The following is a 25,403-nucleotide window of genomic DNA, read 5'->3' as shown; positions in this document are numbered from 1 at the left end:
TCAGGTCAGAAAGATTATCCAAAATCCCTCCATTTCAGTCTGACTATTAGCCTTGGGATCAATGTCTGCGGCAATAGTTCTAGTTCCACTCAAAAGATTTTGAGGTTCCTTCAATGGATGTTGGCAACTCTGTGGTCCCTTCTGCATCAGCATGTCCATTTGGATAAGAATTACAACCATGCAAGAGATGTACCTTTTGGTGGTGAATCTACTCACAAAGTTCTATATGGCTGTCCTTCCTCAGCCCAAGGCCATAATGACTGTGGACACCCCAGATTGGGTGGGTGGGGGAGGACTTTCTGGGAAAAAGTCCAAGGCATATATCCCCCAGAAGAGGCATATCCATGTCCTGGAAACTAACAGTGCTCTTGACATTTCAGACTTCCTTTCAGGACAGTTTGAGCTCAGATGTCTGGTAAATCAAACAAGGACGAACCAGATTTTGCCCCTTGTGTTGAAGCTGTGAGTTTGGGAATGGGTCTTCCAACTGATTTCTGATACTCGCATTCTGGGGAAATACAATGTGATAGTGGATGACTTGAGCATATACATTCTACCTCATGAGTTGTCTCTAAGTGGCCAAAATGTTTTTTTCACTAATAGATCTCAGCATGCCTGACCCCATTTGCATCTCCCCTAAAGTTACAGCAGGTTCAGCAACTCCTCCCATTGGGGGATTAGGGCAGGTAGTCCTACAGTTTCCACCCAATCTTATGCATGCTCTCCAACTACACTAATCCCCAAATTCCTCCAGAATGCAGCCCACTTAAAGAACTGTCCTCCTGCTTGTCCCTTACTAGCCTCAACAAACCTGATTCCTCTTTGTTCAGCGTAATCTACTCTACCCTCTGATTCTGGATCCAGTTTCAGACCAGTCTCACCTGACATTCTAAAACTGACAACATGGTTTCTCCACTCCTATTCATGGTACTGTTTTCATGCTCAGTCATACATTTGTCTTCCTACACGTCTTCCACAAAACAGTTTTACAGAAGTAAATGGAAAAGGTTTTTTTGGGTGCAGTAGAAACATTGACACTTTTTCGCAGCAGTGCATAGTGTTCCTGAATTTTTAGCAGCAATTTTCAATGAAGGAGCAAGTTCCTCAGCCATTAAAGGGCAATCAGTTGCCATCTTTTATACAGGGATTGTAAACTCATTGGCTACATCAACTTTGCAAGGCTTTTTTTGAAAGGTACCCTTTTGAGACCTCCCTAGAAGGATCCAACCCCACCATGGGACTTTAAGGCGCATAGTAAAATTAAATTTATTCCCCTTTTGATCTGGCAGCAAAATGCAAGCTAAAGTTTGACCTGGAAAACTTTGGTAGCAATTGCATCTGCTAAAGGACTGTTGGAACTTCAACTATTGTCTACTAAACCTCGCACAAATGACAGGGCAGCTGTACAAAAATCCTGCCCAAGTTGGTGTCATGAATCGAACTGTCTCATCTAGCCTTTTGAAATTTTACAAAGGTGAATATATGTTGCACTTAGTGGATGTGCATAGGCAATGATGATTTTACATTGTTTCTGGAATCCTTCATTCTGTTTGTCCTTTGTGGATGTCAAATTTGACAAGTCTGTTACAGCCATCTGGTTAATATTTGTATTTCCTATGTCTAATTGGACCTTTCCTTTCGAAAACCTGTGAGCCCGTTCAGCCAGGTCCATGGCAACATTTTTTGTCCAGGGCTTCCATGGACTATGTATGCAGCTGTTACTTGGGCTAACCCTCCTACCTTCATTACTACTTCCAAGACCAGATCCAATTTAACAGCAACCTTCAGCTAAACTGTGCTCAGGAAAATACTTTAAAGTTCTGGGATTTCAAGTAGCTGACATCAGAAGTTGCGTATTCACACTGTTCATTTTAAATTTCCCTCCCACCAATCCCCTACCTTTTAAACTAATGACTTCTGTAAGAACTCTTCTTTTATAAGAACCACTGTTCCTTATGTTGAGCTCTAGATATGTTCTATTATCAGAGTTCTAATATTTTCTTGCTTACAGTATTGTACGGAAATAAGATCCTGAGGATTTGAGATGGAGCATTGTGGGTAAGGGAGTTAGTTTCCAGTAGCCACAAGCTGAAAAAGAGTAGTAGTAGTCAGAGGGTCTGATCCAAACCAAATTGAATGAAAATGGACAACAGATGAAAAATTATGGGGAGTACGTAACATTTTGTTAAACTGTACTTTGTTCATTTTTGCTTAATATGCCACTGATTGCTGTAACATTCAAGCATTGGCACCTTGGAACTGAGTGGAGTCTCCCTTTGTACCCCAAGAGCTTGAACTAAGGGAGTCGGTGCATGTAAATGGGAAGGGAAAGTAGGGTAATCCTTGAAGGGTTGCATTATTTTATACCTCTGTCGCTTTGAGAGTGCCAAAATATTAAGTTTCAAGATGTGCTGTTTAGTCGCTCTGAATTTGGCAGTATGCCCTCTTTCTGGCGCTCACTAACCATTTCCCCCATCTACCCAATATAGCACTGAACATTATAGGGGATACTTTTCCAAGGGTTAAACCAGGTGATCAAACCAGTGTTCTAACAGTAGGTGACATTGGCTTGCACTTTTCATTCTCATGTCCCAGGATGCTTCCAGACTAGGGCAGCATACCACCTGGCTTCAGTGCTGGCTTGCATGCTGGTGTAAAGGCAGCCATCTACCAAAGTTAACAGCGGAGTGCTAGCCCCTTAGCCTTTTTTATTGTCCAGTCTTGCCATGTTTGCTACTTAAACTTTCGTCTAATGATGTAGCTTTGTTCCCAAATTCTTAAAGCAGAGATAGCAGCCTTCTCGGACTTTCTAGCATTCTGCCTGTATACAGGTAATCAATTTGTTATAGTTCCTTTTGTCAACGAAATTGCTATATGGAGTAGCTGAACAGATGTGCTGTTCCTCCTAAGGAAGAGTATCTCCTTCCATCTCTCCTTTTGTGACCCATAATGTGAAAAACTAGCGGTGAGGGGTCTAGCATATCAGCTCTTCATGCTACTGTGCTTAACTATAATGGGAAGTGTACTCTAGTGGCTAGTTTTGTTACATTGATGTCAATATTGTTACATTGATGTCTAGTATTAACTGTTTTTTTTTTCCAAACTTGCAGTAATGGACCAGGCGTTTGTAACACTAGCGACCAATGATGTCTATTGTCAAGGAGCTTTAGTTCTTGGGCAGTCTTTGAGAAATCACAGGACGTCTCGACGCCTTGTAGTAATCGTAACATCTTATGTTTCCCACAAAATGAGGTAAGCAACCTTTTTTTTTTTTTTACAACAGCCAGTGAGTTGAGTTGCTAAGTTATATACTGTCTTGGAATAAAAAGCTCAACACTGTGCACTCAGTTTCTTAAGGCGGTTGCTGGATTAGCTTCAGGGTTACCATTAAAAGACTGTTCATTGTTTTTTAGGAGGGACGGGACAAACATGTTTTTTGGATTCTCCAGACTTTCAAAACTAGTTCCAATTTCCCAGGTGGATTGGCCAAGGAGGTAGTCACCCATGCAGACAGGACATTTGCTGTTTCTAACGCCCCTTTTTACCCCACCTAGCCAGAACATTTCCCACAAGTGTAGTTCTTATTGGTTGGTTTGTTCACTGCTAGTTTTTCTCCTTGTACTCTGCCTGCTAACCCATCTCACTCTGCAGGTTGGCTTTGTTCACCAGACCAGTGGTCAGCTGAGACCACCTAATGTGGGTAGTTATTGGTGGGGGGGGGGGTTTACAATTTGAGCTACAGCCTTGCATATGTGGGTAAAGCAAGGCTGCCAGTTGGGTAACTAAAATGGAGTGACTGGGCTACCCCATATGCATGAGGGCATTTCCAGCAGGCAGCCTTGCCACCCACTGTCATGGCAGGGAGTTATCTACAGTTTCTACCATGCATTGATTATAGCTGCATGTATGCCCCCAAAGCAGATCACCTCCCTTGACAAGGTGATGAGGCTGCTGCTTCATTCGCCTCATAGTTACTAGGTGTAACTGCTTAGCCAGTTTCACTTATCCCATTTGGGTAGATTGGCCTTGCCCATTCCCAAGGTCTAATGATTTCTAGTAACTGGAATCTTACTGTACATAACTTAATTCCATGCATGGAATAAAGCATTTAGGAGCTGCCACTGTCAATTGTACAGAGGGCAGTATTGGGGTAAATTTCCCATCTATAGATGTGCTTAAATATGGGCAGAGATGAGCCTATGTAGATGGGAAGTCTGTTAGAGCAGTGGTATCTCCTGTGCGACATCTGTCCCTACTCTTTTCTGTTTGCAAAAGAGTTTTAAGTCCCTCGACATATTTCTGATATTTGATGTGCTGGTCAATAAATCTGGTCAGAGGATGTCTTTTATACCTGATAAGTCAACTCTTGGCAATCTGTGGGGTGCAGAGTATAGTGACTGCTTTAGTCCAATGGGACATGTTTAGGCCTTGTATCGTTTGATAAGGTATCTGTGGGTTGTTCAGTTGCATGTCTGGACAGATGCATGCAAAAGTGGGCATTAGTAAAGGGTGACAGTGACATCCCTAGATCTAGACACAATCCCTTTGTTCCTAAACTGTGCAATGTAGGACTGTCCAGTGAGAATGGACACATTGGTCAGTTAAATCCATCCAGATTTCCCAAATTATGAACTGGGTCAACTCTTAAAGGTGTCTTGTTAATGCAATGCTTCCCTGTACTATCCTTCTCAAAGGATACAATAAAGCACTATGGCCGTTGGCTTCAGTCCATGATTTTGGCACCAGTTAATTGGGACAAACCTTCCTGTAGGGTGGATTCAACTCATCCTAGCTTGCACTCATCTGCAAACTTAATCTTTGTTTTCTTTTACTTCAGAAAAGCAATGCCAAATAAGAGGTCCCAGCACAGAACCTGGGGAGTCCACTGGTGAGTGGTCCCTCTGTGGAGGTAACCTCCCCTATTTTGATTTCCTGCATCCTGTCTGAGCCATTGGACAATCTAGCAAGTGATGGAGGGGTTTATTCCCAGTTTAGCTTTACTGTCAGATTGGATAATTGTCAAAAGCTTTGGCTAGGTCAAGGTATATACTGTGTGTAATGTTGCTTTCATTTTTTGGCTCTCCCAAAACAAATCCACCAGGTTGGGTAAGCATGACCTGCCATTGATAAATCCAAATGGAGACTGGTCCAGTGTTTGGAGGTTCCTTGTGTCCAGATTAGTTCCATGATTGGTCTTTCCATGGCTTTGGCAATTATAGACCCACTAGTCTGACCAGCCACATATGCAGAGTCCATGGAAGGTCCTCCCTTATGTAGGGGAATGACTGTAGCTGTTAACCATTCACTTGGTGTAACACTTGTAGGGAGGAGGAGGTTGAGTAATGTTAGGGGTGTGGCTGCATAATTTTTCATGCTATTTGAGATTTATCCAGGGATATTGTCAGGACCCATCAATGCAATGTTTTTAGCTTTCAGTAGTGTTCCTTAGGACTTGTTTGATAGCTGGTGGTGAGCCAATATCTGGTATATCTTGATGGGACAGATTGGGGTGGGGAGGAGGGTTACAGTTGAAGGTAAATTTATCCACAACAGGTTGTAGTTCCTGTTTTGCAGATTGAGTTTGGGAAGAGTATTCTGCTACTGTAGCCTTTAGAATCTTAATCTTGTTCAAATATTTGGCTTCCTTTGAAAATATTGCAGCCTCTTCATAAATCTCTTGAATTCTTAAATTGCTTTAGTTTCCTGGGTAGCTAAACATTTTAGTGTTGTGGTTGTGCTGACTGCTTCCAGGGCAGCCACCTTGCGAGATGGTTTGTGTGGGTGTATACCCAAGTTTTTTGAATGTTGAACCTGAATTTTTGAAACTCTTTGAAGAGGCTTTTGTTTGGTCTTCTACTTATCTTGTACTCAACCAGTTTGAGGAGAATTGGTTCAGGAGATCACTTGGATTTTTCAGCCTTATGCAAGTTTGTGAAAATTTGGTATAAACTCTGCTTCCTTTTTACGAGAAACTCAGCAGATGTACAAGAAATTGTCAGGGTTAAAAAGGTGAAGTCCAGTAATAGAGTAAAGCTGTCCTGTCCGTACCCTGTCACTCTGTCCTGGTCTGGCTCTTTACATTCCCTTTTGGCATCAAGATTGTTGCTACAAATGGTTCCCACGTTATCCAGGGGAGTTAAATGGCAGTGGGAAAGTATTTCCTTTTCAGGGGATTCTCCCTCATCCAAATCGAGCCTTGCCCCCAAGTTATCAACCATATGCTTTTTTGTGGAGGCAAAACCAGTCTACCCAGATATGGGGGGGGGGATTTGCTCAAGGATCCTTCTGATACGAGAGAAGTTGGCTTCTTGGAGACAAATTCTCAACCTGTCTTTTCTTAACCTTATGCTAGCCCAACAAACTTGGGTTATCCTCCAGGTCAGTAACTTGACTTGTGTAGCAATATGAATGAAGTCTCAAGTTTTCTAAGTTTTTCTATGGTTAACTTAAAGGGTAATGCAGAGAACTAAGTGCATCTACTGTTCCAAGGGTGTTGTGTTGCTCCATTTGATGGCCCGTTGCAGACTGCAGGTTATTCCAGCTTTCCTTTTTTGGTTTACTTTGTATAGACTGGCAGGCATCCCTTACATGGACAAACCTTTTCAATAGGATTGAAGCTCTACATTCAAAAATCCTCCGACTCATTCCTATAGTGTACTCCTAGGCAGCCTTCTTGAAACTTTGCAAAAGGCCTTGCTTTTTCTGGAAAGAGTAGATGTAGGTGTATTCCTGGAATTAGTTTCTCCATTAAGTCCCAGACTTGTGCAAAAAAAACCTCATGATACTGGCATGGGGCCTCTGTGTCTGGCTCTGTGTCTGGCTCTGTGTCTGGCTCTGTGTCTGGCTCTGTGTCTGGCTCTGTGTCTGGCTCTGTGTCTGGCTCTGTGTCTGGCTCTGTGTCTGGCTCTGTGTCTGGCTCTGTGTCTGGCTCTGTGTCTGGCTCTGTGTCTGGCTCTGTGTCTGGCTCTGTGTCTGGCTCTGTGTCTGGCTCTGTGTCTGGCTCTGTGTCTGGCTCTGTGTCTGGCTCTGTGTCTGGCTCTGTGTCTGGCTCTGTGTCTGGCTCTGTGTCTGGCTCTGTGTCTGGCTCTGTGTCTGGCTCTGTGTCTGGCTCTGTGTCTGGCTCTGTGTCTGGCTCTGTGTCTGGCTCTGTGTCTGGCTCTGTGTCTGGCTCTGTGTCTGGCTCTGTGTCTGGCTCTGTGTCTGGCTCTGTGTCTGGCTCTGTGTCTGGCTCTGTGTCTGGCTCTGTGTCTGGCTCTGTGTCTGGCTTGTAAACTGCTAAATTACTAGGTATCTTTCATTCTGTCAGTGAAAGGTATTAGGACAGACCCTCCCGAATGGAAATTAAATGAAGGGGTCTTCACTAACTGATGGTCATGACCCAAGTCTTGTATCCCTTTCCTTTAAAGACTGAAATCTGCTTTGATTCATTGCAAACGAACCTAGAACCTGGATGCCTTTCATTCCCTGGGACTGATCTTTCGTATGCTTTCAATTTTTCCATGGTCCTTCTGAAGATTGAGAAGGCTTGTACAAAAATCATTGTGGTGACCCTCCTTTTTGCACAAGCGAGTGGTTCTCCCGTATGAAAATGACCCTGGGCAGCTACAAGCTTTACACCTAATGTACTTGCATGGGTGCCATCCTCAGACTACAGCTAACTTCCTGGATGATTCAGTTTTGATACCTTTAGACACTGAGGACGTGCAGCGGGTATGAAAGGTAAAAAAACTGCTAGGAAGTCTTGTATTGGTAAATGTAAAAGATTTTCTAGTTGGGGATAGTAAGAATCTGCCCATGTAGAACTGGCTTTGCAGCGAGCTTCATTTTTCCCTATTCCTCCTAAGTTAATTTCTGCCATACTGGCATGGTTGGTTATTCTCACAGTAATCTGCTTTCAGGCAATTTAAGGCTTTTGTATGGGCCTTGTCTTAAGTGGCTTTCTGGAAAAGGATAGAAACCAGAAACTGCTACTTGCTCTGCATATTTCCAAAGCATTGCAAACTGAACTTGTTGGGTCCAGAGCTACTTTGCTAACCCCATTTGCCAGGGGCTCCTAGACCCTCGTCTATCTAACCAAACTGTAAACATTGGTATTCTAGCCATACAGCGAAGCCTACTGCAGCAGTGATCGTGAACATGCATAACTCTCGGCAGTCCAGATTTTTTTACTTTCTTCAGGGGAGGCCTGGGGAGTAACCTCCACATTACACAAACAATACAGAAAGCTTAGTGATGCACTGATATAACAGTTTGCCATATAAAGGAGAAATATTTTCCATAGGTAAAGATATAGCTCTAGCAGATCACATCATTTCATTACAGCTTTATTCAGTGTTCTTGAATTGCAGTGCAGAGTAGCAGCAGTCTTAAACCGGTTTTGATGGAGCACAGATCATGGGAAGCTTGGGCAGATATAAGTTATACTAAGGGCAAATGCTTTCCATGGGTACAGAGATGTAGTTCCAGCATATTATATTATCATAGCAGTACAGCTTTTTTGTGTTCCTGGATTACAGTGCAGAAGAAGTCCTAGGCAAAATCCTTGTATAGCAGTTATATTGGACTAGGTTTTGATGGTACATAGTTTAAGGTAGAATTTCGGAGGAAACTGGATATTATGAAGTAGTTTCACCAGTTCATGGGAGGCTGGTTTGCTAAAGGATATTTTCTTGGCTTGGGCTAGAACAAGTGCACATCAGTGTTAACCTGTGTTTTGAGGCCATCATTGAATTTTGTAGTACTGGGGATAGTTTTTGTTTAGGGGAGCAATTCTAGTTTCTCAATGCAGTTTGAGAGCTTCCCCAGCAGTGTTGACTTTAGTAATCTTGAAAAGATTTTTTGGGAACAAAGGACATTTGGGAGAGCATGGTTGAAGGAGGTTTAGGGCAGGGTTTTTTTTCCTGGATAATAGAGTAATTGATGGACTATGGACAATTGGTTGTAGGCTAGGAGTTTGAGCAGTTCTTAGTACTAAGCAATGAACTGTATGTAGATTCAGTGGCAAGTTTTATTGTAGCAAGTGTCAACTTTTGCTCAAGTCAAATTGAGTATAGGTGGCGTATAGAAAAGTGTAGAGACTAGGTGAGTTTAGCAATGGTGGCTTGTACTGGAGGAAATTTTTGCTTGTATTGTGATCGGAGTGTATGTACTTTTATTGACTAGGCTATGAGTTTCTTGTTGCCATTTAGGCTTATGGTACAGTAGTTAGCGGAATCTCCTCACAGCAAGAGGTTCTCCTGTTCGATTCTCAGCTGGAGCGCCTTCTGTGTGGAGTCTGCATGTCCTCCCCATGGTCAAGTAACGTTAGACTCGCAGGTAGGTGCGAGCGTGAATGGCTGTGCCTTTGTTGAAGGTTGGGTATCGAGCTGGCAAATTGGCACCGTAAAATCCACTGCCAATCATGAACGGACCGGAGTTCTGCTGTGATGACCCCTAACAAGGAAAAGCTGAAAGACTTGGGCTTACTCCAAGAAGCTTGGCATTTGATTACTGGAGAAATTATTTTGTTAAAAGGATTGGGGGGGGGGTCATAGGATATTGTGCTTTGAAAAAGCACAAGTTTAGCCTTGGGTGTTTAAGAATGAGATGAGCATTGGCTAGCCAGTTCCACATGTAGGAATGACTGCTGGGTTATATTGTAGTTTGGAGTCTTGGACCAGCACATACTACGATGGATTAATTAGAATACTGGACCAGGGAAGCATGTATGGCGGCTGTATACAGGTTTAGTAAATGGGGTGAAAAGGAGTGGCCCCAGGATGTCACCCTGTGGTACTTCCAGAGTGACTGGCAGAGGAGGATGGAGTTTGCTGCCATTTAAGATAGTCATCTGGCTAGGCAGTCCTGGAGCCATGTTAAAGCGGTGGCCAAGATTTAATTTTAGAAAACTGTTAGAAGTTTGAAACTGTATCAAAGGCCTTGGGTCAAAAACATGGATAACACTAGTTTGCCTTCATTTCTGTGACTTTACTGTGTATAATAAAGGACATCAGAGCAGTAATAGTGTTATATTTTGGCTGTAAACTGTAGTGAGTATTTGTTTGCAAAGAGAAGTAATTGAGTGGATGTATCTAAGGGATAAGATTGCAATAGGATGGTGGTCGTGTAGTTCTGTTGGGCTACTTCCTTTATGCGGTGGAATAATGTGATTTTAAAAGTGGGCTGTATTCTTTTTTCCCTTGATGGATAGATTTTTTTTAATAAAAATGGAAACCGGATAGGAGATGGCTTCGCCAAACCTTTAGATATTTGGCAGGTAGTTGATCACCTGCTAGTGTGAAGCTATGTATTTTTATAGTAGCTATGGGGACAGGTTGGAAGGAAAAAGGTATCCACGATAGGTTAAGTAGAGTGGAGCAGGTGTAGAGTGGTTATTTAAGGGCCCGGATTGCTTCTGTGAGCTATTCTTTTGATACACCTTCGTCAAACACTAGATAGTATTAGCATGACCCAGTTATAGAATTTTGATGGCAGACAAGAATTTTTGTTCATCTTTTTGGCGTTTACTTTGGCTGGTGCAATAATTGTCTGGTCTGACTTTGGCTTTAGGTAGGTCGAGAAGCCTGTTGAGGTTTTACTGGTGTTCCACTCTTCCCACGCTTTTAGTTATCTTGTTTCCTTTAACTACGAGCATAGTTGGATTTTATTCTTTGACCTGGGAGGGGCAAAATTATCCAATATCCTATGGAAAGTGGAATTAAACTTTTGGCTTCCTGTGGAAGTAGGTACTTGGGAGGCGATCAATGTTTAGGGCGGGTGTGAAGTCTGTAGGGGGTGAAATCAATCTGGAGTAAGGTATTTTAAGTTTATCCAGTGTTTGAGAAGATAAGTTGGGGTAGTGGTCACTTGTGGTTGGTTGGCCTAAGAATCACATGTATCCCAATCTATTATTGAACTTGCCCATTATGACTGTTTCTTGTGTGAAGGTGTTTGTCCATTGGAGAATGTGTTCATTTGTGAGACTGCTACATGGGGGAATGTAGGCTCCTACTATATTTGGGTGTTTGAGTTAGTCTTGTAAATATTTCCATATAGTTAGTGGTACTTTGATTTAATGGGCACTAGGTTTCGATTGTTTTTAAAGCAGAATAACTATGCTGCTGCCTTCGGTTTGTCCTGTCTAACCCAAGGATATTTTTGGTAATATAATTTAATTATCACTAACGTGGTTTTAGCCAGGTTTCTGTTAATGTCTGAGTAAAGGGTTATGGTTGCATGCAATTGCTGTAACTTAAAATCTGAGTATTAGGTCTGCTCCTTTTCTGGGGATGTACAAACTTGAGGTTGAGTAAGCTGCATTTTTGGGTCTGGGGTTAGGGTGTATATCTCAACTAAGGATAAGCTGGGATGCTATGCATCTAATTTTTAGAAATGTTCTGTGATGGAAGTTGGGGAAGGTTTGAGTAATGCATGAAGTTTGTTTTTTGTGCTCTAAAGGGAGGCTAACAGGACAGAATTGTGCATGCTTTTTCTGGGTGTGGGGTAGTATATCCACATTTGCATGGTTTTCGGTCTCTTCATAAATTTGTGTTTTTGGCATATCATTAAGGAATGAAGCCACTAAATGAGCCATTGAGTGTCAAACGTCAGAAAATGGTGTGCTAATGTGAACCCTTTTTATTCTAGCAACATTCTGTTTACCAGTGTTTAAAATTTGTCCCTATTTTTTGGCATTTGTCCTCCCATTATTTTAGGTTTTGGTCAGAGAAGTATGTGAACTTGGTATAATTGTAAGTAAACTTGCCTTAGCAGAATGTTTGAAATATGGTACTGCTGCAACAGCCCCAACCTCCCTTATTTTGTGCTTGGCTGGCTAAGGATGTGTATAATCCTATTTACTTAGGATTGTAATCCCCTTGTTTGGAACAAAGTCCATAAAACTTTGCAACCAGACTGCATTTTTTCTGCACTTGCGGGCTCTAACCAGCAGCCTGGTCACACGTGGAAGGAGCCCAAGGCTTTGGAACATAACCTTGCTAGGCTGCAACCCTTGCTGCTAAAGCTACTGCAGCAGAGATATATATTTTTGAATATCTACTGTTAAGTTTACTTGCATAACTGTACTAGTAATAGAATATTTAACTAGCACAGTATGTCAAGGAAAACATGGTTATCCAACTTAAACTCCATGTAACTTTTGTTGGGGGAAAAAACTCAGCTGCTTGTTTGTGGCCCAGGCAATAACTGAAGTGTCCTTGGACCAGAGTACTCCATTGGTTATATTTTAGATAAAGGGTCTCTTGCCTGTCTTCACTTCATAGGGTTGACCTTTTATTTCTGCCAGTTGCATTTAATCATCTTTCTAGCTGGAGCAAAGACCTTTTAAACAGGGTGTCTGGGCATTTTGTGGATTCAGGAGATTCAGGTTCATTCATTTAACATTTGAGAGTTTTGGCTTATTTTCAAAGTCCTTGTCTTTTCTATACAGCACAAATGGTGCAGTAAAGACATTGTCAACCATGAGAAGCAGCTGATACAAAAAGCATACAAACTTGCATAGTTTTAGTTGTACAATATACAAAAGTGCTAAATGCTCAACTGACACCCTTCATAAGAGATGCCAGCAACAACCTGCTCCAGTCTACAAGACATCAAAGGCAGATGGAAGAAGCATTTCCAGCAGCTTCTGAATAAAACCCCACAAGCTGTACTGCCCCAGAAAGAGCCTACGATGAGAGGAGCCCACCCTAGAAGCAAGAGCAGCACTAAGGAAAATGTAGTCTGGGAAAGCAGCAAGCTCAGATGCTGGGTGAGATGGGGAAGAAATGGCTCCTGAGTACTAAGTGTGGAGAGATGTATCCCAGATGACTGAATAGGCATACTCGTGCCAGTGTAAAAACAAAGGGGACATCTCTTATCACATTGCATTGAAAGTTCTGGAGAGGGTGATAAACTGATATGCAGAGTAGTAAAATACAAGATGGTAGATTAGCAGTTTTCAGATCAGGATGCAGCATAATTAACCAGATGTTTCCAGTGAGACCGATACTTGAGAAGCTTGAGATGAGGAAAGAGTCCAACTAGACATTCCTAGACTTGGCGAAAGTGCATGACATGGTCCCAAGAAAACTGATCTGGGCAGTACTGCAGTGGTTTGAAGTCCCAGACACATTGATAGAATTAGTGCAGGTCATGTACAAGTACCAATGACTCGTAGTGTCTGGCCTCAGGGGTTCCAAGTGGGAGTGTGTACACCAGGGTTTAGCTTTGAGTCAACTGCTTTTAATACTGGTGGAGTACATTAGTGAACAAGTCAGAGGAGACAGATCAACAAAAAGTTGCTGTATGCAGATGTGGTATTACAGGCAGACTGAGCTAGAACTTCAGTAAAGGATAGGAAAATGGAATGCAAAACTGAAGGTAAATGGGATGAAACGAAGCACAGATTAGATGGTGGTAATGGTAGCAAATTAGGGAAGTCAGAAGAAGCTGAGTAAAGATAGAGGAGAAGATAGTGGAACAGGTAAACTGCTTCGTGTCTGGGAGGGTGGTTGAGAAGAAGTCTAAAGAGGTCAAAGCTAGAATCGGAGGGCTGTAGCCAAATGGCAATGTCAGGTGTAGTCTGACAAAAGCTGAGAAGTAAGGGGTACAAGGCAGTGGTGTGGCCAGTACTATATGGTACAGAAACTTGGGCAGTAAAGGCAGAACAGTTGAAGCTAGAGGTGATGTAAATAAGTGCCTGAGAAGGGTGGTAGGATGCACACAGTGGGACAAAGAAATTAGGACATGGAGAAGTAGCTCCAATTGCAGAAAAGACCAAAACGGATTATGGTGGTTTGGAAACGTGCAGAAAACTGTCTCAAATATTCCTAGTCAGATTAAGAGGAAATGGACTTCTGCAAAAAGGTGGACTGATTGTGTGAAGATCTGTGACAGGTGAGTGTTGAAGGCCGGAGTGTGACAGTGAATTGGGAGGGTTGGCAACTTAACATGATACCTGACCCCATGTTGAAAAATGGGGGGGGAAAGGGGGCCAATGAAGCTGAAGAATTGACTTTATACTAGTTAAATGATTATCAATAGGATAGGTTGAGGCCCAGATACAAGAAAACAGAGGATCATATAAAGGCATGTGGATGGCAGGACTGTTTCAGCCTTTGTTGATGCACTTCTACATTAAATTTTCCAAAACATCAGAATATTTGCAACAGCATGATAAAATAGTTTGTATGATTCATATTAATACTGTAAATATCTATAATTTATTTATTGCATCTGAAATCCTATACAAGTAGTGTTTGGAACATACTAAACTTTATTGCTGAAATGTTAGGTTACTTTACATCACTTGGTTTCCACTATACTTGGCGGGGAAAAAGGTTGCTAGCAGTGATTGGTTTTGTGTTTCAAGGGTTTAGGCTTGTAATAGAATTTTGTCTGAAGCATAGGAGTACTACGCAAAAGCACTTGCATGTTTTTACTAAAATGGTTTTATGCCGTGCATGTCCTTATATTACATTTTTCGAGCCTGGTTTGGACTTTATCTGGTGCAGTGGCTTTGTTTTTGCCTGTGGTTACTTTTGATCCTTCTGCCCGGGAGCATGGCTGAAGGTTTGAATACTGAGCTGGATTTTAATCCTATTTCTGGTGCATCTTCCAGAGGACTGTTTTATTTGCTACACAGTGAAGGTAATCCACTTTATTTTTTTGAGATGGAGGCTAATGGAGGTGATGAATTTGGTGTAAATTTACATGAATATCTGAAACGTTAGAGAGCTTGAAGCTTTTGCCAAACTAAAGAAATGGCAGGGCAAGAGAGATCTTTAACTGTGTACATTTTAAAGTAGTACCCCTGGGATTAGTGTGACAAATGCCCACATATGGTCAGTTTTATCCAGATTTACTATCTAAATGGCAAAAACTGACCTGGAAGCTAGTTGTGGCTACATGCAGTTAAAAAAAATTCTGAACTGCCTAGAACTGTAGTAGATAAAGCCATAGAGGTTATAGATTTTGTGACTTTTGAACTTAAAGTACAGTAGCAAAAAATGACCAAGCTGGAGAGAGTTGAGAGATTTTAAAGCAGGCAATGTTTTTTCCTGGCCTAATGGCAAAGCATGCAAGTTTGTTAAATTAGAGTGCTGCAGGTCTTCCATCTAAAGACTCTTAATTCTGTTAAGGAATCTACAGTAAAATGTGAATGTAGCTTTTGGGTATGCATCAAAAAATCTGTGAGCTGTTAAGTATTTGCCATTTGTTTAAACCCTTTCTAGGGGAGCATGGTTCTTTCCAGTTCAGGGTGATATAAAATTTGAGTAAATAGTGTGACTAATACCTATTTGTAACTTTGTTAAACCAGGGAGGATGTGTAGCATATTGAATTCCTAGGAAAGGGTTGCTTTCTCGTATCACTTTTTTGCAGCTTGAGGGCGCCGCAACTTGGAGCATTTACAGCTTCAGAAAATATGGAGGATCTGCTTCTGGAGATCACAATATGGGCAGAATGGGGAGGTTGTGGGGTTGAATTTAGTAAAGTTGGAGTGCAATATGCATTTAATATTTTGTGTATAATTAAGCTTTTTAAAGGGGATAGATTATTTGGTTGAAATTGGCTCTAGGTCATCCAGTAATTTGAGAAGAGCACTTAATTTTGGTATGAGTGAGGCTATAAGCTTGTATGTATTTGAGAATTGTTTTCATTGAAAGTAGGCTGCATAGTTTTACATGTATTTTGCAGCATTAAGAGCCAATTTAGGGTCTTCCATAATTTTGGTATCCATTTCTGAGTTTTCCAAATAATGGTATAGCTTTTGGGGGAGATTCAACACCAGTCTCAGCTTAGTAATTGGTTCCTAAAGAGAAGTCTACTATTCTTGGGAGGGGTTAGTTATTTAGCTTAATCCATTCTGAATCTAAATTTTGGGTTGAGATGGAATGGTTGCAAGGTACTGAACTCTGACTAGTTTGAGATTCATAGCTGGATGTTTTATTCTTTAAGATGTATGTAGTTTAATGGTTTTCAAACTCTAAGGAAAGGAAGAGCTCTGGGATTAAAGTTGAGTTAACTGTTGTAAGTGGCTGTTCAGATCTGAGCCCATGTCTTCTGATTGTAATCAGTTTGACACTATTCTTACAATTGTTGTAATAAAGTTTGAAGTCAAGAAGGCTAGTTCCCCCTTTATTCTTGAAGTATATCAGTTTTTTGCAGCTAATTCTGACAGATTTTGAGGCCATATAAATTTGGATAGCAAAGAATATTTTAAATACGTGCACTATTGGAGGTGTTAAATACATGTAGCAGTATTAGTAGTATGCTCATCTTTATGATGGCCACTTTTGATAGGAATGGAAGCTGAAGTTTATTCCATCCAGTTGGGTCCCATTGTAAAATTAGCCATAACTTTGTAACATTGCTTTGATAGAGCAGTTGAGTCTTGGAAGGATATTCCTAAGTATTTCTGGGAATGTTATTTTGATTACAGCTGTTAAGGGGTAGGCAGGTAGTTACGATGGGTTAATTGGGAAGATGGAGGATATCTGTGGGTTTAATTTGTAGTTGGAAAATATGGAGTTAAAAATTTTCTGTATCAGAGTTGGGTAGTGTAAAGTATTGGTTTAGATCTGCAAATGCAGATAGTGGAAGAGGTGATGAGTGTAGAGTTTTGGATAAAGCCTAGGGGTATGCCTAAGTGGGGTAAGACTGAAATAGAACGTCTATTGAAAGCCTTGGAGGTGTCAACTGTGACCAAAAGCCACACTATTTGCCCTTGCAATTATCAGCATCTAGTAAGTGTTTACCATAAGATTTTCTAAATTGTATGAATCCAGACCAGTCAGGTGATAAAATACTGGGGATAATGGGTTTTAATCTATAAACAATTATTAAATACTTTAATGTCAAGGTTAATCAAAGAAATTGATCTAATTCCATGGATTTATAGGGTCTGTATTTTCTGGATAGATTGTTTAGGAGGTGTTTAACCTTTAATATAAAGTAGATTTTTGAAATTGAGTTTTATAGAATTATGCAGTAAACCTATCTGGTCCTGGGACTTGCTTTGGTTTGAGATTCTTTGCGGTTGTTTCTTGGGTAATGGGAGCTGAGAGGGTGTCTTGGGTTTGGCTGAGTTTTGGTAAATTTGGTTGTTGGAAATTGTTCTGTTAATGGTGTTTGAACACTACATATGCTTGAAAATATAGGGTTTCAAATAAGTGGATTATTTCCTGATTTTTAGAATGCTTTTCCTTTATCTCAATTGTAGATTTTCTCATCGGTCTCGCCAAGAGTTTAGATGGCATTTGTGACCACTCCAAATAAGCCAGACTTTAATTCATGGAAAGTAATGGTTTGTATTAAGTATTCTTTCTGAAGGTAGGCTAGCTGTTTTTTGATTTCCTGGTTATAGCTTAGTTGAAGTCCTGCCTTCATTCGATCCTGTTTTTAATTGAGTTTTCTTTAGCATTGTGTTTACTCTTATTAAATTGATGAGGGTCCATCTTGAGACATTTTTGTAGAGGCCCAGTGGATGTCTAAAGGTAATTGAGACGTATTGGACATGGTAAATAGCTCTAAGAGGATATCGACTTCTCGTACTAGCTTTAATAGTAAATTGAGGTTTAATTATAGCCTCTATTCCTAGTATTGGTGCTATTGAGCCAGTTAATTGTGAGAGTAATTGAATATTCAGAGAAGAATCTAGGCTCAGTATGGAAGTTTGTCCATATTCAGAAAAATTTCTAGGAAAGGCCTTGACAGTGAGGTAGATGAATTTTTATTCCTTCGTAGGTTTTCATTTTGAAAATTGTATGCATCGAACAGATTGTAGTTATTTTTTTTAGTGGCATATGATTTGTATGAGTTTTGTCTTCTCTGATGTGGGATCCTAAATTATAGTCCAGTCCAAGCTTATAATGGCTGGGGAAATGGGTTAAAGTTGCGTACATGGGACATAAACTAAGCTCTATTTATCTGTTGGGTGGTGACACCATCTTCTGAGTCTACATCATAATGCAGAATATTGTCTTGGAAGGTTTTGATTGTTACACCCACAGTATTGGATTCTACCAGCTGTGAGAACTGTTTTAATACATTTATCTGTGAATCTTTTAATCCATGATAGATGGGTTCGGTTCTGGCATCTGAACAGACTTGGCCGTTACTACAGCTTGCTCCATCCAAAAGCTCTCTAGCTTCACCTCTACCCAGAATATCCTCACTCAATTACTTCAGATCTCATTTGCTGCTTTCTGAAAACAGTCACTTCTAGCTAGTATAAAGTGCTAGTGGGTCGAGGTAAATTTTTTAGTTTCTGCCTCTCTTCCAGTATCTTTTTTACACTTTGTGCTCCCAAGTTATCATCGTTAATGCTTTCCCCTTTACACTTGTGTATTTCCCACTCCTTGCTGAGTCTCCCCAACTGTCTCTTCTGTCCCTGTATACACTTGTATTTCTGAAACTACCATTGCTGATGGTTCCTCTTCCCTTTTTCACTGTTTTTAAAACAAAGTAAAAATATCCTTTCTGCTGTCGCTTTAAGTGATTTTTATTTTTGCTACTTTAATCACTCTGATATGGTTGAAGGGTAAGCGCCCTTCTGGTTTCAAAAAATGCCAGAAGTGTGGCCATAAAAATCCCTCCTCAGATTTTCATTTGTCTTGTCTTGCTCCCACCACTTACAGGAAGACTGCAGCATTTGTCACTCTTTAGCTACTGGGCTCTTGTGGAAAGCTAATTTTTGAAGGGACTTCCTTCAGCTTTTGTCGAAGCCTTATCTGTGGTAGATGAAACAGACAGAAGAGTAGGAGGAAGGTGATTAAATATCTATGAAGAAAACTAAGGGAAAAGTATTTTAGTTCTGACCTCCCCATCTGTTCCAAAAGCCAAGAAATTTGAGACCTTGGTTCTGAAAGTTACCATGGAACAGCAGGCCTTTGCTGCTGACACTCTAAATTCCAGCACAAATTGCAGTTGAGCCCTTTGACTGCCCCGATACACAGGAATTGACTACTGCCTCATCTACTGAAATCACTTTGAGAGCTGCCTACTTGGTCGATTGATATTTGCTGGAGAGTTTCTAGAAGTCTTTTTGCAGAGGCCCAAGTCCCCTTCCATTTCATACATCCACTCCACCAAAACTTTCAGAACTCTGGAGAATTTGCCTAAAATGTTATAGGCTAGAGGGCTTTCAGGTCCTCCTTTGGTACCAAACCCAAGTCTTGGTACCAAAACTTCCTTTACACCATTTAAGTACTCCTGCATCCTCCTTGGAGGTCTTGGTGTCCTCTGTTACAGATCTCCCTGTGCTGAATGTACCGGCTCCGTAGTTGACTTATTTGGAGCCAGTAGTTAACCTGATATCTTCAGTTTTCTGAACCAGAACACATGGACCTGTGGCTACCTTGCTTGTTATGGGGGCTAGATCTCTTGAGGTTTTTTTGAGCTGTCCCTGATCTGAGCTTTGGCTTGAGTTGGTCTCTGGCTTTGGTCTTGATTAGTAATTTTGGAGTGGGGCATGACCCTGGTTATGAGGTAGTCTTAGTTCAGTGCTCCCTTCTGTCTTCAGGGGAGCTGGCCTTCGAGGCTATACAGAGGGCTCTTTCTCTTGCAGAGTTTTGGCACCTTCCCCATCGGAACAAGTGCCTTTTTCTAGTTCAGTTATTCTCTGGCCTCTCCACTGGGATGGTGGGTACTGAAGCCTGAGGTGTCACAGGCACAGGTGTTGTCTTCTGATAGCCCCCAGGTTCTCCCGGAGAACCCTCAAAATGCAAGGTGAAAAACTTGAATCACCCCCCCCCCCCCCCCCCAGGGATCTGTCACCAAAGACCTATTTTGATGAGGAAGGGTTCCCATGGTCACCCCCTGAAGATGTTTCATTTGGAGACCTCATGGAATTTTAAAATGGAGGATTGGCTTGAAGTCCCAAAACCCTTCTGAGGAATGTTTACCTGCAGGGTTTTGGCACCCACCAATCTACCTCTTGGGCAACTCCACCTACTGAACTCATTCAGTTGATTTCACAGCATGTGTGGAAGGCTCTAGACAGTCCATCCCAAAAAGACCAGGCAAGGTGGCATCTGCTCCTGAAGACCAACAGTTTTGGGCCAAGGAGTTTGCTGTAAATGCTATGGGCATGGTGGCCACCACTAAAGGAACTTGCTGAAGAGTTCCTCTGTCTATGCACCCAACAGAGTTTCTGGCTACAGACATATTTGGGAAGTTGGTCTATGCTTCGACCTTCACCATAAGGTCCTTTAATTTATTGGCACATTTCACCAGACTTAAACAGGGTCTGATTAATGGGTTGTCTGACACCCTGGTGGGAGCTTTAGCTGAGGGAGTCCAACAAAGTGGCTTCCCAGTTGGCCACCTTGGAGTCTGTCCAGTTCATCCATGAGTTGAATTGCTGATATAGCTGAAGGGATGTCTAGAGCAGTGGGTACAGGTGTAGCTATAATGAGATGCGTGTGGATCCACTTGTGTGATTTTTGTGGAACCATTAAAGTCTTGTCAATGCTCCCTTTGGAACATTTTTGTTTGGCCCAAAAGTGAAGTACTTCATGTCAGAGAAGGATGGCAAGACCCTTTCTGCTGTGGGCATGTTTTTCCACACCCAGCGGTAATTTTCTAGGAACTAAAGGAGTGGTGGAAAAATGTGGCTTAAGAAATCAAGGTCGTTTTCAAGACTCATGTGGAGAGTTCCCCCAGGGGCATGGGGTAAGGGGGACCAAAATGGAAGAAGCCACCCTTGTGGCAGAGGTGATCTGCAAAACCAGGGCTTCAGGCATTCCTTCCCAGGCAAGTCCTTCCAGACTTCCTGAAGGGAGGTCTGATTTGGCAGCCTCTGGAGGCAGTTCGGGGGATGCTTATCCTTGCACCTAAATGGCTAAGCTTAAGATTGCTGGGTGTAGTGTATGGTATCCAAAGGCTAGATCATTCCCTTTTCTTAACCTCTCCCTGATAAAGAAAATCCCTCGTCCCACCCAATTGGAGATTCAGCAGTGCAAGAAATTCAAACTGCTGGACAAACAAGTCTTACAGAAAGTCTTGCCAGACAAAGAAGGATCGTGAACCTCCTCGTATCTCTAGTGCCAAAAAGACAAGGGACTGGAGACCAATTTTGGATCTGTGTACTGAACAAATCTGTTCAGCAAACAAAGTTCTGAATAGTCATGGTTCAAGCTCTCCCCTTTCTGAAGAAAGACTATTGAATGTACTCCAGTAGACCTTCAGGATGTGTATTATGTTAAATGGACAAATGCTCCAGGAAGTTCCTCTGCTTCTGGCTCTGAGTGTAATTACCAATTCATAGTAATGCCCTTTGGACTTGCCACAGCCCCCAGGTTGTTCAAATGCATGGATGTAGTAGCATCTCACTTGACTGCAAGGATTCAGTGCATTTCCATACATAGATGACTGGCTCATAACTGCTTCGACATAGCATCAGTTAATAGCCAGCCTACACCCTCAACATGTGTGCACATCTGGGGATTACAGTAAATGTAGAAAAGTCTCTAACCATAACCATTTAGAATTCATGGGGCTGCACTGAATACTCCCAACAATAGCATCTCTTCCTCCAGAATGACATAATTTTAGTCCAGGTTCAAAAATCCTTTCATGGAAGGTTCTGGCATGATTTAGTCTTGGAATCTCTAGGATCCATGGCAGCTTCTGTAACTAATGTGGTTTGCCAGGTTACATATGAGAATTTTGCAATGACTACTAGCCCTCCCAATGGTCTCCTTCACTTGCTGTCAGACCGTTGTCACCAGTCATTGCAAAATGGATCTTTGGTGGATATATTCCAGACAAATTCACAGTTGTCAGTTTTTTCTGGAGCCCATGACCATAGTGACCATAGATGCCTACCAGATGGGGTGGGGGGCATTATCTGGACAAGACAGTCCAAGGCAGTTACCCATTAATGGCCAACTTGCACATCAATGTCCTGGACATAAGAGCAGTGTTTCTTGCATTACAGGCCTTTCAGACAGCTCTTTCTTAAGGAACTATTGCAATTCAAACAGACTATCTGTGGTTTGGTACATCATCAAGCAGGGAGGAACAAAATCTTATCCTTTGTCAAAAAGCTCTGTGTGGCAGTTGGTGACTTCGTCCTACTGCTTTCTAATAGCAATGAACATTCTGGAGTTTGTGATATCAGACATGCTACGCAGATGCATCTTTCAGCCTCATGAGTGGTGTCTCAATCTGGAAGTGGCAAATTCATTGGGTTAACCTTGTTACGACCTGTTATTGCTGCACTTTTTAGGTGAGGCTTGCTTTGCTCAGATTCACCTCCAGGAAAGTCACCCAGAGACTCGAGACTGGCCTCAAAGTCTCCTGTATGCCTTTCCCATGTAACTAATTTCCAAAAAATTTTTAGAGCACAGTAATCCTCATTTCTCTTTTGGCCTCGACCGATTTTTGGCCCACTTTCTTTGGCTGTACTTGATTCGACAAACTTGGATTCTGGAACCAGTGCCAGATCTTCTGCTCTAGACTGTCTTGTTCACACAAACATTTTGAATCTCAAGCTGACTGCAAGGTTCTGCCCCTTCAATTGTCAGGCACCCTAATATTTCCTCCAGTACACCATGTCCTTTTTCTCTGCTCATAAACCTTTCACTAGAAGACAAAGTGGAAGAGATCTACAAATTGGGCCCATGAAAATCACTTTCTGCTTCAACAGGGCAATGTTCAATGCTGGAGCTTCTCCATCCACCATCGGACTACAATTGGGTGCAGTTTCTAATTTATGTAATTTAGAACATTCTTTAGCCTCTCAGGCTTTGTAAATTTGTTCCTAAGAGGCACACTTCTGTTAAGCCCCTTCAATTATCTGACCCCTCCTTGGGACTTTACTACAAGCAGTAATACATTCTCCCTTTGAACCCTGTGTGATGTGAAGTTTTTTATCTGCAAAGATGCTTTTGGTAGCCATTACTTCCGCCAGAAGGATTTCAGAAATCCAGGCCTTATCGGAACCTCATCTAGTTGTAAGGATAGTGTATCTTTACGAGCCCCCTTTCTACCAAAGGTAGTTTCAGAGGCTAATAAACTAGCAGTCATCCCAAGCCATTCTAACAGAGAATACACCCTGCATTTAATAGACATCCATGGAAACTTGTTTATCTTCACAGAACAAAAAGTATGACAAGTCAATGGTTTGTTTTTCTGGTGCAAAGTTGGACCAAGGCAGTCAGTAAGATTACCCTCAAGTGACAGACTGCATTTCATTCATTTATGATGAATTAACCTTGCCTAAACCTGTCAAAGCACATTCTACAAGGTCTATAGCCACTTCAGCAGTCTTCCACTGTAGAGCTTCAATGGATGGCGTGCAACAGCTGCCTGGGCTTCTCCCAATACCTTTCATTACTCCTTGCAAACAGGACTTGGTCTCCTGGGGGAAGATTGGCTCTGTGTTCAGGAGTATCCAGGTGTCTACTTATGTTTTTAGGTAGGCAGACTCCTGTCTGTAGTTGGTGACAACATCAGATGGTTATGTACTCGCCATAATGTTCAGTCTGTGTCTATCTACATTTCTTTGTTCCCTCTCCATCGCTGACCTCAAGTTTTTTTTTCTGGACCAGATCGCATACACTTTAACTGTACTACAAATAGTAGATAGGGTGTCTAGGGTGTTTCTGCCTGAGGTAAGAGGGATTCTGGGTAGAAGTGAAGCTTGAGTTTTCAGCTTGCACAAGCTGAAGTAATCGCAGTCTGTTCAGTTATTGTAACCAAGTCCATCTGTGAAGGATAAATACAGCTGGAAAATATGGATGGAACATTATGGTGAGTGCATAACATTTATCCCCATGCCATGTTTCCATTGTTCAGGCAGCATGTGTTTTTGTATTAGAATTGTGTTTTCTATGGATTGAGCAAGTATCTTTTTGTCCATTTGGATCCCCTTTACATTCCACAAATCAATCTGGCTACTAGGTTTTTACATGTAAACCAGAACTCTGATTGGTAAGCTTAAGTGTGTGCAACTTGGATAAACAAAGGTAAGGCACTCGCCCAAGAATAAAATCAAACCTCTTCCTGCACTAATCCTGGCCTAATCACAAACCTACTTAGCCTGAAAGAATATTATAGTGACATGCAGAGACTTATTAGGGAAAACATGAAGCAAATCTAAATCCAGGATGTCTGTAGTACATATTTTTATATGGAATATTTCCAGTGCAAAGTGAAATTTGAATAGAGTAAGAATAGCATCACTTGCCCAACACTTGTTTCTTATTGCTTGGCTCCTGTTAAGTGTTTGTTAGATATGGGGTATAGAGCTGAGATAAAGTAGAGAGAGGTTGTAAGGATATGGGGTATAGAGCGGAGATAAGAGAGAGGTTGTAAGGACATGTATTTAGGCTTGGTTAAGATGAGAGAGCATCTACTGACTAGAAGCCTTAAGTGTACCCAAACCTCATGGAGAACAAGTTGGCAACTACTTCTATGCTCATTTCCAAGCTTGATCATGTATAAACATGATCAAAAATCTTGAGTTAACATAAATGCATATTAAATTAGTACAGCTCTTTCTTATGACAGTGTTTTAGTGTTTTACAAGAGACTACATTTTAAACAATTATAGCTGCAGTTACATTATTAAATCTTGTTTAAGCTTTAAGGCTTGGTTGTGCGTGGTTTTAACTGTCAATTAATGGCTCAAAAGCCTAGGCTCACTTGGAGGTTTCCACAAATTGTGGAATTTGCCAGTTTTTAGATTGGTGATATGAGCCCATTGCACCTTTCCAAAAACTAGATCATGTGTGAAGTGATACCTTATTTGCTCTTGTGAGGTGACTAACCCTCTTGCATAGCAACTACGGCATTTAACATTACAAAAAGTACACAATCTGTATAATGTAATGTAGTACAAGATGTATTGAAAATCAAAGACCCAGTAACCCAAGCCAAATTGAACCTGCTTGTATGCATAGTTTTAACCCTGCAACCTCATGTTGCAGGGTTTATAGGATTGAGGATCCTGTGTTGGCAACCCTGGATCTGGAAGTAGTCTCTTACTGTACTGTCAGGTAAAATGGCTAAATTCACCTACAGAAAAGGCAGGGCATAGTCAGAGTTCTTTTCATGGGGATTGAGTCTTCAGACATGGTTCCTGGACATATTCCGGTTTATTTGCTGGGTCTGTATACTCTCCCAGCAAGGAAATGGTCCATTTTATCTGGTGAAAAGATCCTCTTAAAATTTCTCAATCGGATCATAGTCTGTCTCAATCTTGCTGGAAGATTTAAGTTGGCCGTACCACTAGGTATTTGGAAGGTGCTTGTATCACTTTAAAATCAGTGTGTACACAAGAGGACCTGTCATACAGATGGGTAGTTTCCAGAATTCTGTCTGGGGAATGTCCGTTCTGGAACCATTGTACCCACTGGGAAAAACATGGAATGTAGGATAATTTAGTTTGTGGGCAGCTTGACATCTTCAGTTGTGG

General features: G+C 41.6%; 1 protein-coding gene across 3 annotated transcripts in view; it reads left to right on the top strand.

The window, feature by feature from the left end:
- The window catches only part of LOC122802746 (glycogenin-2-like), a 1,303,570-nt gene that overhangs the window by 97,548 nt on the left and 1,180,619 nt on the right, over positions 1 to 25,403 (top strand). For all 3 annotated transcript variants that reach the window (XM_044072514.1, XM_044072513.1, XM_044072515.1), the window contains exon 2: positions 3,111 to 3,252. In XM_044072514.1, the coding sequence (XP_043928449.1) occupies positions 3,111 to 3,252 (142 nt within the window). The remainder of the gene's footprint in view (positions 1 to 3,110; positions 3,253 to 25,403) is intronic.

This window comes from Protopterus annectens, chromosome 5.part0, assembly GCF_019279795.1.
Source record: "Protopterus annectens isolate FY-2018-M chromosome 5.part0, PAN1.0, whole genome shotgun sequence".
Lineage (NCBI taxonomy): Eukaryota > Metazoa > Chordata > Ceratodontiformes > Protopteridae > Protopterus > Protopterus annectens.
Note: the sequence above shows the minus strand (reverse complement) of the source record. Positions and strands in the feature narration are given on the sequence as shown.